Source organism: Pipistrellus kuhlii, unplaced genomic scaffold (genome assembly GCF_014108245.1).
Source record: "Pipistrellus kuhlii isolate mPipKuh1 unplaced genomic scaffold, mPipKuh1.p scaffold_m20_p_41, whole genome shotgun sequence".
Classification (NCBI taxonomy): Eukaryota; Metazoa; Chordata; class Mammalia; order Chiroptera; family Vespertilionidae; genus Pipistrellus; species Pipistrellus kuhlii.
Window position 1 is genome coordinate 2,130,416 of NW_023425542.1, and position 13,321 is coordinate 2,143,736.

Genomic DNA, 13,321 nt, shown 5'->3' on the forward strand with positions numbered 1-13,321 from the left:
ATCAATAGCGAACTTACAGAAAGAGAGACTAAAAAAGCAATCCCATTTAGATACCATCGCACCAAAAAAATTAAGATACCTAGGAATAAACTTAAGGAGGTGAAAGACCTATACGCAGAAAGCTACACGACACTGAAAAAAAGAGATAGAGGAAGATGTAAACAGATGGAAGAACATACCATGTTCATGGATTGGTAGAATCAACGTCATTAAAATGTCCATAGTACCCAAAGCAATTTATAGGTTCAATGTACTCCCCATTAAAATACCAATGGCATATTTCAGAGACCTATAAAGAACTCTCCAAAAATTCATCTGGATCAAAAGAAGACCTCAAGTAGCCACAGCAATCCTGAGAAAGAAGAATAAAGTAGGAGGCATCTCAATACCAGATTTCAAGCTGTATTACAAAGCCACTGTTCTCAAAACAGCTTGGTACTGGCACAAGAACAGACATACAGATCAGTGGAATAGAATAGAGAATCGAGATATCAACCTAAATCACTATGCTCAATATTTGACAAAGGAGGCAGGAACATAAAATGGAGTCAAGACAGTTTCTTCAATAAATAGTGTTGGGAAAATTGGACAGATAGATGCAAAAGAATGAAACTAGATCACCAATGTACATACACAAAATAAACTCAAAATGGATACAGGACTTGAACATAAGACGGGAAACCATAAAAATACTAGAGGCATCCACAGGCAGCAAAATCTCAGACATATGCCTAAAGAACTTCTTCACTGATACTGCCCCTAGGGCAATGGAAGCTAAAGAGAAAATAAACAAATGGGACTACATCAAAATAAAAAGCTTTTTCACAGTAAAAGAAACCATCAACAAAGCATCAAGAAAGCCCTCTGTATGGGAGAACATATTTGCAAATGTTATCACTGATAAAGGTTTAATCTCCAACATCTACAGACAGCTTATACTTAATAATAAATGATCCAATAAAAAAAATGGGCAATGGACCTAAATAGAATTTCAAAAGAAGACAGAAGGAAGGCCAAGAGGCACATGAAAACATGCTCAAAGTCACTAATTATCCAAGAGATGCAAATCAAAACGACAATGTGGTACCATCTCACACCTATCAGAATGGCAATCATCAAATCAACAAATGACAAGTGCTGGCGAGGATGCGGAAAAAAAGGAACCCTTGTGCACTGCTGGTGGAAATGCAGACAGGTGCAGCCACTGTAGAGAACAGTATGGAATTTCCTCAAAACACTGAAAATGGAACTCCCATTTGACCCAGTAATCCCACTCCTAGGAATATATCCTAAGAAACTAAAAACACCAATCAGAAAGGACATATGCACCCTTATGTTCATAGCAGCACAATTTACAATAGCTAGAATTTGGAAACAGCTTAGGTGCCCGTCAGCAGATGACTGGATCAATAAACTATGGTACGCCGAAACCGGTTTGGCTCAGTGGTAGAGCGTCGGTCTGCAGACTGAAAGGTCCCAGGTTCGATTCTGGTCAAGGGCATGTACATTAGTTGCGGGCACATCCCCAGTAGGGGGTGTGCAAGAGGCAGTTGGTCGATGTTTGTCTCTCAAACATCGTTTCTAGCTCTCTATCCCTCTCTCCTCCTCTCTGTAAAAAATCAATAAAATATATTTAAAAACAAAACAAAACAAAACAAAAAAACTATGGTACATCTACACAAGGGAATACTATGCTGCCATAAAAAAGAAGGAATTCTTATCATTTGCAGCAACCTGGATGGAATTGGAGAACATTATGCTGAGTGAAATAAGCCAGTCAATGAAAGAAAAACACCACATGATCTCCCTCATTTATGGATAAGAAGAAACATTATAACTGATGAACAAAAAGATAGATACAGAGACAGTAAACCAACAAACAGACTGTCAAATTACAGTGGGGAGGGGAGTGAGATATGGGGAAGATAAGAGATCAACCGGAAAGACTTATATGCATGCATATAAGCATAACCAATGGACGCAAAACTCTGGGGAGGGAGGGCATGATTGGGAGTGGGGGGGGGGGGGGATTGGTAAGATATGTACACATATAATACCTTAATAAAAAAAAAAGAAAAAGAAAAGAAAACAAAGAAAGAAAATAATCATTGCTAAATCTGTAAGCAATGCAAGCTGCCTGGAGGGTGGGGCGTTTAAAGGAAGCCTAGTAAACAAATCCAGGGAGGAAATTAAGGATTATGTTATACTTAGGAATCAGTGTGTGGAAGGGAAATGGTCCTGATTAAATGGATGATCAGCGACAAAACCCTTGAGGGCAAAAGTGAGGGACTCAGGCCCGGAAGGGAGGGGGGCCGGGAGCAGCACAGCGGAAGTCTTACCGGGGGAAAGATGACCGCTCCCTTTCCAGGTACTCGCCCAGTGCTTTCTGGATCTTCCCCAGCAGGTCTGCCAGCCTCTCCAGAGACCTCTGCACCCCCTGGATGTTGAGAACATCCATCACCAGAGGAGACTTGGATACTTTTTTCATGAGCGCCAAAAACTCCGTGCTGATGCTAAAGAAGGGTTGAAGCCGAGGTCAGCCTCGGTGTGAGGAGTGGCCCCCAGCCCGCCTCAGCCATGGGGAGGCCCTACCTCTGGAACCGCTGGGTTTCCACGGGCAGCAGGTGCTTGATGTCCGCGCTGCCCGTGAAGATGCCTTCCAGGTAGACCCAGCGCCTCTGCACGTCGATCCACACGTCAAAGAGGGCCATGATGCGATTCAGCTTGTCTTCCCAGCTCAGGGCGTCCTCCTCGAAAACCTGGCGGGCAGGCGGAAGGAAGAGCTCCACCACTCACGTCCGTCCCCAGCAGACAGGCAGCCTCAGGGCAAGAAGCGCCTGGTTGCCTGGCTCACGTGCACAGCAGGCCAGGACTGCCCTCTGAGGCACTGCAAGGCCAGAGCAGGGGAAGCCCCGAGGGGGAGGGATGTTCCCCCACACGGTACCTTGTAGTACGGAGACAGCTTCATGGCAGAGACGCTGTTGATGTGCTCTTTGACCTTGTTGAAGAGGTCGTCCCAGCCGCGAATCAAGCGACACTTGTTCTGATAGTTAACCAAGTCCAACTCGTACGTGTTCCACACTTCTCTTATCTGCATCAAAACCAGAGAGAGGCAGGTCACCACAGTGTGGGCACTCACCACCTGCATGGCTACCACGTGTTGACAGGGACACAGAGGACCCCGGATGGGGCTCCGTTGTTACACGGCGAGAGTCTACGCCACAGCCTGAAATATGACAAGGAGGTGCGGCCCGTCCCAGTGTTCACCTGCTTCAAAAACTCCTCCAGTGCCATCTCTCCTTGCGCCACGAGCAGCACGTCCTTCACGATGGCTTCGTTCTTCTGCAGGTCGACATCCCAGATCTGCCCGAGGGTGAGCTCAGACACCACCCAGTTCACGTGCAGCCTCTTCATCAGCTGCTTCCAGTGGCGATCCTTCAGGGCCTCGGACTTCAGCTCAATCACCAGCATGTTGATCTGTGGAGAGCCAGCAAGTCACCCAGAGCAGTGCTTCCCCGTGGGCCCCCTCCCCTCCCCGACTGCAGCGCCGTCACCCACCTTCAGGTAGCCTTTGAGGAGCCGCTGGACGAACTCGTAGGACGCGTACTGCCGCAAGCGGGCGGGGAAGTTTTTCAGCTGGTTCAGGAGGCCATCTAAGTTCTGTCGAAGCTGTTGTGAGAGAAGCCATGATCCCGTGAGCCAACCCTCCTCACGTGTTAAAAACGGTTGTAAAAGAAATGTCAGATTGGGGTGGATGAGCAGTGCAAATGACACATGGGGGTTAGGTGACACCCTGTGGTCTCTAGGGAAACTGTCACTCCAGGGCCGGAAGGCACACACGACACTACTGAGATGTACCTTCCGAGGCTGCACCGACACCCACGGCTGCTCCTTCATCTGATCAATCTGCTCCCAGACCTTGGAGAGCTCTGACCAAACGCCCTTGAGGTCCTGTAATTCCTCCAGGGCCACCTGTGAGCCAGAACAGGAAGGCAGTGAGACTGGATACAGAGCCCGTGTCAGAATGCAGCGGGTCAAGGGCAGAGAGAGCCAGGACGAGGAGCTGTCCCTGCCTCCCCGCAGGTGGCTCATACCTGGACGCGCTCTTCACTGCCACTCAGGAGTCCCGTGTCCGTCAGTTCCAGCGCCTCCTTGGCCTTCGCACACTTCTCCCGGTCGTCCTTCAGCCTGCCGAACTTGCCCTCGTAGATGGTGAGAGCCTGCAGCGCCTCCTCCGGGCGGAGATTGCCCTAAAAGCACAGAGCAGGGGGTTGCAGGGCTGTGTCCAGGACAGATGGACACTGCGGCTCCAAGGGGGGCAGGAGCCTGCTGGAGTCCTGACATTGTGGTTCTACTTCTGAGCGCCCTGCTTACGTCCACATCAGACAAACAAAAATGTAAGAAAGGAAGGTGGGGCGCCTCTCAGGTCAGCCATCGGCTCATGGGGGACGGGAGAGAAGACTGACCTGGGGACACTGGATCTGAGGGGCCTGCAGCCACAGACATGCAGCTGTCCCATCGGTTCCTGAGAGAAGCCCAAGAAACCATGCAAGGCTCTCCGTGGGATGGCCTCCCTCAGCATTCGCTCCCTCCACACACTTCCTCCCAAGTAATGACCTTGGGAATGACTGAAACGTCCGTTACAATCCTGACTACGACACATCCCCAGCAGGTGGGGAGAGCCATTCAGGTGTTGGTGACCAGTGCTCACTCCCTCACCAGACCTCAGAACAAGGGCTCCTTGAACCAGTCAAACATAAGGACGTCTGGGCCCATCCACTGGGACAGGGCTGAGGGCAGGCAGAGCCCCGCCTGATGGGTGGTGGGGGCTACCCGGCCACCAGGCAGGCCTGCTGTGGAAAAGCTGTACCCTCAAACATAAGACCAGGGTAACATTCAGGGCACTTTAACATCTTTCTTGCCTATGCTTACATAATTACATCCCTCAACGGGTGAGATTTCATCTCCGCTGTGACCATCTCACCAGCCTCAAACACGCTCCCCTCAGCCTGGACCCCCTGCCCCTCAGGCGCCTGTAGGACTTGCCAGCGCCCCTCGCCTGGGCTCCCCGCAAACGGCACCTCCCCTGACAGCAGCACACCACCCATGCCCACCTTCCCACAGCACATGGCACCAAGATAAGTATATGCTTGCCTGTATTTATCATCTTTCTCCCCCGGGAGTGTGGCTCTGTGAGGGAGGTCCTGGTCTTTTCTTTTTTCTTTTTTTAATATATATTTTTTATATTTATTTATTTATTTGTTTGTTTGTTTATTTATTTATTTAACAGAGAGGAAGGGAAAGGTATAGAGAGTTAGAAACATCGACGAGAGAGAAACATCAACCAACTGCCTCCTGCACATTCCCCACTGGGGATGTGCCTATTTATTTATTTAACCGAGAGGAAGGGAAAGGTATAGAGAGTTAGAAACATCGATGAGAGAGAAACATCAACCAGCTGCCTCCAGCACATTCCCCACTGGGGATGTGCCCGCAACTAAGGTATATGCCCTTGACGGGAATCGAACCTGGGACCCTTCAGTCCGCAGGCTGATGCCCTACCCACTGAGCCAAACCAGCTAGGGCTACCCCTGTCTTTCTGTTTACTGCTGTATCCCAAAGCCCACATAATGCCTAGAACACAGGGGAACTCGACAAATACTGGATGAACCAAGAGGACCAGAGATGGCAGGTCCTGGGTACAGATAGTCACTAACTGTGACGTCGATGACAGAGAACCAGCCTTCCCATGACAGAGAGCCTGCAGCAGCAGGAGGCTCGGCTTGCGTCCACGAGAAATTAAATGCCAATTTTTGAGTTCATTTAAGTAAGAGGATAACGTAAGAACAGAAAATCTTTAAAACCATCTCCTGACTGTCATGAGGGAGGGGTTCAGGGTCAAGAGATGGAAGTTGGCACTTAAGTTTCCAACTGCTCTTTCTGTAAGTTTTGTTTTCTTAATTACAAAAGAAAAAGTCTTCATCATCAGAAAGCAAGCCAGGGCCAGGCCTTGTATCAATAGTCTGGAAGACAGACAGCAGATCATGCTGCTGGCTTACGGTTCGCAGGGCCAGACTCACCGTGACGGGCTTGGTCTTCTCCCAGTCAGTCAGCAGGTCGGTGGTGCGGCTCTCCACGGCCCGGTCCTCCTGGACGATCTTCATCTGCAGGTTGGCCACCTGCTGCTGAATGGCAGAGTCCTTCCGCCGCATGATGTCATTGAAGGCGCCCCACTCGCCCTCAATGTTGTCAATATAAAGCCAGGAGGGCGGGAACTGGAACCTCTGCTTCTCCAGCAAGCGCTGACCATTGCGGTAGAGCTTTGAGAGGTAAGAAGTTATAAATTGAATTTTACCTTCCATAACAATAATAGAAACTACTGTCAGGGTCTATGGCAGAGAAGTCACGGTGGCAACAAAATATAAAACGTCGATACGTTTGCCCTTCTCTAGAAGCCTCCCGCCCCGAGTGTGCGGTCACCTGGGTGCTGTGACCAGAGGCAGTGTCTGAGATCCTCCCGGGCAGTCCGCTACGTACCTCGCTACACCCCGAAGGCCCTGGAGGGGCCCTCTGCATGCTGCTTCACCCCACCCTCCCAAGTTATAAAAGGAAATCAAGTTTGATGACTTGAAGATCAACAACTAAAATAACGGATCTTTTAAGTCAACAGCCAGTGGTTCTCAGACCTCGGTATGCAGAGGAACCACCTGCAGAGCCAAAATGCAGATGCCCGGATGCTATATGTGCACATTAACAAGCACAGCAGGTGTGACAACACAGGTGACCAGTGGCCGCGCCTAAAGGCTGGTGGGGAGTCAGAGCCCTCGGTGAGAATTACTCCTAGGACTCACCTCAACTTGCTTCTCAAACTGCTTGATCTTCCGTTTCAAAGACTGCACGTAGGTGATGAAGGTGACGGCGTCCGAGGTGCTGGCGGTGTCCACCGAGTGCTGCTCCAGCTCTTGGCGAGACTGCGGGAGAACACAGCGCTTAGCTGGAGCCGAGGTCAACCCGCAGACCCCCCGCGCCGACAGGTCCTGTCCCCTCACCTTGGAGATCTGCGTGTGGAATTCTGTCATGTTGGATCCAAGCATCTGCCCAAATTTGCTGAGAACCTCCTTATGCCAGGAGTCGTACTTCAAGTTCACCTTGGACTGCACCTGCAGTGAGCGAGCAAAGACAGGGCGTCGCCTCAGGGCATGCTCACTCCCACTTCATTCCCGCCAGACCCAGATGCCGCCTCAGAGCGACCGGCACCTTCAACAAGCCACCTTCAACAAGCCAGCAGGGCTCACCTTGCCGTAATCTATAACCACGGGCCCAAACTCTTTCTTGGTTTCCGCGTTGTCAAAGGTCCCTCTGGCCTTCCTTATCTGAACCAAGAGAGCTTGCCACTTGTTGAGGTCTTCCCCGAGTCTGTTATAGATGTTTTCGGCCTGCATGTCCCACAAGCACTGGTACTGAAGCCAAACCTGCAGACAAGAACACAGTCAGACTACAGTTTGGCCTTCCATTCTGTAGCATGTTGACATATATCTTCATGTTCTGTTAAAAAGGTTCACATTCATTCATTACCATTTAAAAAATTCCCACTTCAAATTCTCACATCAAAAATAAATAAAATCTGCCCAGCCAGCTTTGCTCAGTGGTTGAGCGTTGACCTATGAACCAGGAAGTCACAGTTAGATTCCTGGTCAGGGCACATGCCCAGTGTGGGCAGCCAATCAATAATTCTCTCTCATAATTGATGTTCCTGTCTCTCCCTCTCTCAAATCAATAAAAACATATTTTCACAAAACTAATAAGATTTACAGTACTCCAAAATGATAATACCTCATAAGATTTGTCCAATATTTTTCTTTGCATTAAAATAGCAAATAGCTACTGAATCATATTACATTTAGACAAGACCTTCTAGCTTCATATTCTTCTATCTCTTGCTCCTGAGTGTCTAAGATGGAAACCAGGAGCTTCTTACCTTGACGTACTGCTCGACTTCAGTCACGATGCCCATGACGGCAGAGTAGGACTCTTCCAGGGCCATGGGGCCATCCGGCATCCGTGTCAAAGCATTCCGATAGAACTTCTCCTCTTCCGTCAGCTCGTAATGCACGCCCACCTAACCAAGCAAAGCCGGAGGTGAGTGCAGCGTGTGCAACACTGTTCATCCTAGGGGCACCTCTCAGCAAAAACGAACGGGAAGTCCAGCCCACGATGAAAATGGCACTTCAGGGACAATGTCCACTTACCAGTCACAAGTGAGCAAAACCCTACTTATGTTTAATTCGTCAAGCCAATCAAAGGAAGAGATCAATCACTCCCAAGGGGCAGGGGGCCAGGAGCAGCCACGTAGGCAGCTCTTCCATGTTTGCTAAGAGGAGCAGGGAAATTAGGTGGCTGGAAGCAGCCGAGGTCAAGTTTATTCACTGACAGGAAGACTGAGAAGAGAGGGAGGATCTGCTGGGCCACAAGGTGCGGGGATCAGTGCTCAAGAGGGGCTGGCTTTAGTTCGTTCCAGGGGAGACGAGCAGGAGAACTGCAAACACAAGTGTGCTGGAAGATGGCACAGACCCGAGGGGCAGGCACCACCCACAGCTGCACGTCGCCACGTCTGTGCTCACACTGCCACAACTGTGAGCCCATGCAGAAAATCTCTCAAGAACTGAGTCTGTGTTCAAAGTTAAGGAAAGAGATACATGCCCAAGAGGACCACTGCGCTCTCGACAAGCCTGTCAAAGCAGAGGCTGTGGGAGCTGCTCATCTGACAGGAGCAGGCCTAGAGCCCAGACAGGAGCAAGTGGCCTGTCGAGTTTGTATTATACCTGGGAGTTGTCTTAAAATAACCGGTGGGCTGTGTGCAGGGGAATGCACATGAAACAAAATTGGCCACATGTTGACAAAACAAGGTGATGTAAATTCTCTCTACCTTTGTGGATGTTTGCAAACTTCCATAATAAAGAGCGGGTGGAGGAAAGAAGCAGGAAGTAAAATTCCCCAAGGTCATGGAGGGACTTTCTAAGAGCCACTGAGACCTGAGCTGCAAACAAACAGCTCCTGGGAAAAGTAGCTACTGCGAGAAGAGTCAGGCACACAAGCTTCTCCCCTTGGAGAGCTGGGCCTCAAGTTGGGAGCTGAAAAGACGCCAAGAGCCGTATTTAAGGAGACCGGGGCGAGATGGTTGCAGAGCCTCGGTGGCCTGGCCAGGAGGCTCACCTGGTACCTCTGACTCTGGATCCTGGGGAGAGACAGCACGATCATCTTCCAGGCAAACATTTCCTGATACAGCTTGTACCTGCACTCTTCGATGGGCGGGTTCAAGTAGATGACCTGATTGGTTATTCTGAGCTCGTGAACGACATTCTGAAAAGGAAAGATTTCACATCTTACTCCACGATCTGCTTCAACACAATGGTTGGGATGTACCACCCTTTCTCCAAGTTACTGAACTGCTGCTGTCTGAACCACGGCCTTCTGCAGTGCAATGCTTGCGGTCTGGGCCCTCCCCAGGGATGCAAGTGGGAGGGCAGGCTGAGGCCCCCGTAGGTGCCTCATGCCTGGGTGCCCAGTGAGGCACCACCCGCTGGGCCGTGCACCTGAGACCAGCGCGGCTGCAGCAGGGCCATGAGCTGGCATTCACAGTTGGGCTCCGCTCACTGGTACAAGTCTGCCTGTGCCACCTGGTTGTGTTGGGAGCTGGCCAGGAACTCCCAGCCCATCGCCAACTGACTCTATCACTTGGACACACTTATTTGCTTTCCTGAATCTCAGTATTTAAAAAATATGCTCTGGGGATACATACCCGTAATATTCAAAAGTGAAAACATTTTTCAAGCATTGAGAGAAAAAAATACCTGAGGTCAAGTCTGGGAAGGGAAAAAAAAGCCAAATGTTTCTCCCAGATCAGTTTTACTTGCAGTTCTTTTAGGTTTCTGATTCGTGATACCTTTCTTACTGCTAATTACACAAACTACATAAAACAACACGGCACTTAGGAAATTCCTGTGAGGTTCGCGTCTCTCTGACCACTTCCCACATCAGGAGACAGGACCTATTTGCAGTGTGAATGAACAGAATTTTCCAGGAAGCTTGCTAGGATCCTCTGACCACATCGTCAGAGGAATGTGAACAGGCGCTTGTGGCCAAAGTGTGACCACTGAGTTATGGGATGGGTCAGTGTCATAGGCTGGAGATTGCTTTCAGTCCCTGAAATGATTTCTTGCATGTGTGCTTGGAAAGCAGAGGGTTATATTTTTCTGCGTAAGATTATTTTTCATTTGTTAAGAACTTGTTTATGAACTAAGTTTAGACTTTCAGGAGAGTCACCAAGAAAGCAGGAGGCTCTCAAGCACCCTTCACCAGCCTTCTCTGCTGAGACGCCGGCCGTGGCACGATGACCACAGCAGACGTTAACGCTGACCCAGCACCACGACCTGGAACACAGGCTGTCACACGTGCGGGCTCTCGTCCAGAGCCCATCACACACTTCCCCCAGTCGCCCCTTTCTCCCTCTCCTGACCTTGGCTCTTGGAGAGTGCTGGTCAGGTGTTGTGCAAAAGACCCCCAATGCCGCGGAGGGATTTGGGAGAGACCCTGGGGGCCAGCACCCTCTGATCACACCGCACATGGTCCCACACGGGGGATGCTGACCGGGGTCACCGGGTGAGGTGATGTCTGTCAGGTTTCTCCAAGGTGAAGGTTTTCCCATTGGCACGTTTGAGGGAAGAGTTTATTTACGTGCATGGGATGCTCTGGGAAATACTCACCTTGATCTTTGGCTCTCCACCAGGTTTGTGACTAACTTGTGGAGCGTCTGTGTCCATGTCGACTTCAGACTTATCTTCAGCTTGTCCAAGAAGCACCTGGGTCCAAGCCCTGAGGCCAGCTTGCAGGCGGACACCCAGTATTCTTTCAATCTACAGAGAAAGCAGTGTTGCAGAACTGTGAGTCTTCCTAACTGGAGCTGACCGAGCACATTAAATAGAAAGCAGAGGCGCCTTCTTGATCAATAAATCTTTCCTTACTCAAAACAAAAACAAAAACAAAACCCAAAAAACAGAGGCTTTAGGTCAAAGACAAAGAGTTAATTACAACCCTCCTCTCTCTATTCTGAGTCTCACTTCCAGTGCTTTCTCCAGCCTCAGGTAACTGCCTCTGTTTGGTTCACTGTGCTGTCGCCAATACATGTGGTAAGGAGACTAACACAAACTCTAGACATGCAATTAAGGTCTTGATACTGTTTAATATAATAGAAAACTCACAAAAGTGTTTTCCTGGTCACCTCAGAGATAAAACTAGAAAACTATAGTTTGAAAATTAAACCATTTTTTTTCTTGTTGTTGAGGTAGTATCATATATGTTACATTAGTTTTAGACACGGCATAATCTATATATAAAAAAGGCTAAGCGACAATCCAACCGCCAGACAGGTAGCTATGACACACAATGTCCACCAGAGGACAGATGCTCAATGCTGAGCTGCTGAGCTGTGGTGACTTGGCAGCAATGGTTCTCAGTGAGAACCCAAGAACTGCCCTCTCGCAATGCGGGATCCCTTGGGGGATGTCAGAGAGCTGGTTTCAGCTTGAACGGCCTCTGACAGGCTGAGGGACCCCATCTGCTGGAGGGACCCTGCTCACTCCAAAGATGCCCTTTGAGGCACAGCACTGCCCCAGGTGCGGCTGGCCAGATAGGGACCCAGGGAGGTTGGCTCCAGGGCGTGTCCAGCCCATCTTGCCCAGTCCTGACCCACCTGCCACCTTCTAATGAATTTCGTTTAAATGTGCACGAATCCATGCACCGGGCCACTAGTGATTAGATATTTATATAAGTTGCAAAATGATCACAATAGTCCAGTCAACATCTCCATGATGACCACTTTCTGTTACAAGTAAAGAACAAAATCTTCTCTCTGACCTAGAATGAGACAAGTAAGTTTCTGCGAACAGGAAGCCTGTGTGTCTTTGTGAAAAGGTGGTGTTGGCCATGGGACCACCTGGGATGCCGTGAGGGCGGCCGTGAGGAAGGCTGGGACTTTCAGTGGATTCAGTAGAGCGGGCTTTGTCAGCTTTCCCTCTGTTGGTCTCCGTTTGTGTGAATACACCACCACTGATTTACCCTTTTTAAAAGGGAAGGAAAGCATGCCCAGCCTGCATGGCTCAGTGGTTGAATATTTACCTATGAACCAGGTCACAATGTGGGGTGTGCAGGTGGTAGCTGATGAATGATTATCTTTCATCATTGATGTTTCAATCTCCTCCCTTCCTCTCAGAGATAAATAGAAATATGTTTGAAAATAAAATAGTAAAATAATAAAAATAAGGGAAGGAAAGCCCTAGCCGGTTTGGCACAGCGAATAGAGCGATTGCCCATGGACTGAAGGGTCCCAGGTTACATGTCCATCAAAGGGCATGTATCTCAGTTGCAGGCTCGATCTTGTGTGTGGAAGGCAACCAATCAATGTGTCTTTCTTGCTTTGTTTCTTCGCCTCACCTCCATGTCAGTAAGTGAGGACCCATTCAGCGCCCAGCCTCACCTCCATGTCCAGCTTGTTGACCCAGATGGGCAGGTTGGAGTATGAGTGCAGGTTCAGGTCGTCCACAGCTTTCTGGACCCTGTTCAGGATCTCGGAGAAAGTCTTGTGATCGTACATACAGGTTTCCAGGGAACGCACTTCCAGGTCTATTTTTTCTTCAATAATCAGCAGATCATCCACCTAAAGGGAAGTATATTTAATATTTAAAACATCTACTCACTCTACTCACTCCGTCCTTTAATTCTTATGTACATTCTTCTCAATTAACAAATGCTCAAGGCAGAGAAGTTTTTCCATGAACAGCTAATCCTACTGGGTGAGAGGGAAGGGAAATGTATGGAGACTGTCAGCCTGCCCCTCCTCCCTCCTGCTCACGGGAGAAATGGCCTCTGCTTAATAAGCCTGGGAGCAGAAGTAAGATGGGCCCCGTTCTGGCTTCCATCCTCTCCTCAGGAACCGATGTGCACCAGACGCACGCACTCTGGCCTGCTTGCAGCGGCAGGCACAGGACCAGCAGGCCTACACTGGCCAGATGTGCGGAGCCTGGGCGGAAGTCTAGGTCAGGGTGGAGCGACAGCAAGCATCCTGGCTGCAGATGGAGACCCACGCTCTCCAGGCAGCTTTATAAGGAAGAAAGCTCTCGTTTCGCTGTTCGACTCCTGTACCTGTCTTCTCTCCACTGAATTCAGGTGTTGGTTATTCAAAGGCCTCCCTAAAGCCCTGATCCCGTCAAACAGCCCAGTGGTCCTTCTCTCCCTTTTAGCTCCCATGTCTCCTGCGTATCAATCC

General features: G+C 49.5%; 1 protein-coding gene across 1 annotated transcript in view; it reads right to left on the reverse strand.

Annotated features, from left to right (window-relative positions):
* Positions 1–13,321, reverse strand: part of DYNC1H1 (dynein cytoplasmic 1 heavy chain 1) — a 74,209-nt gene that overhangs the window by 40,315 nt on the left and 20,573 nt on the right. The window contains exons 9-23 of the mRNA XM_036411695.2: positions 12,533–12,712; positions 10,764–10,913; positions 9,214–9,360; positions 7,979–8,119; positions 7,296–7,472; positions 7,050–7,160; positions 6,852–6,971; positions 6,081–6,320; positions 4,095–4,250; positions 3,859–3,972; positions 3,559–3,669; positions 3,268–3,477; positions 2,945–3,091; positions 2,593–2,759; positions 2,340–2,513 (exon numbers count right to left, since the gene is read on the reverse strand). Of these exons, the coding sequence (XP_036267588.1) occupies positions 2,340–2,513; positions 2,593–2,759; positions 2,945–3,091; positions 3,268–3,477; positions 3,559–3,669; positions 3,859–3,972; positions 4,095–4,250; positions 6,081–6,320; positions 6,852–6,971; positions 7,050–7,160; positions 7,296–7,472; positions 7,979–8,119; positions 9,214–9,360; positions 10,764–10,913; positions 12,533–12,712 (2,345 nt within the window). The remainder of the gene's footprint in view (positions 1–2,339; positions 2,514–2,592; positions 2,760–2,944; positions 3,092–3,267; positions 3,478–3,558; positions 3,670–3,858; positions 3,973–4,094; positions 4,251–6,080; positions 6,321–6,851; positions 6,972–7,049; positions 7,161–7,295; positions 7,473–7,978; positions 8,120–9,213; positions 9,361–10,763; positions 10,914–12,532; positions 12,713–13,321) is intronic.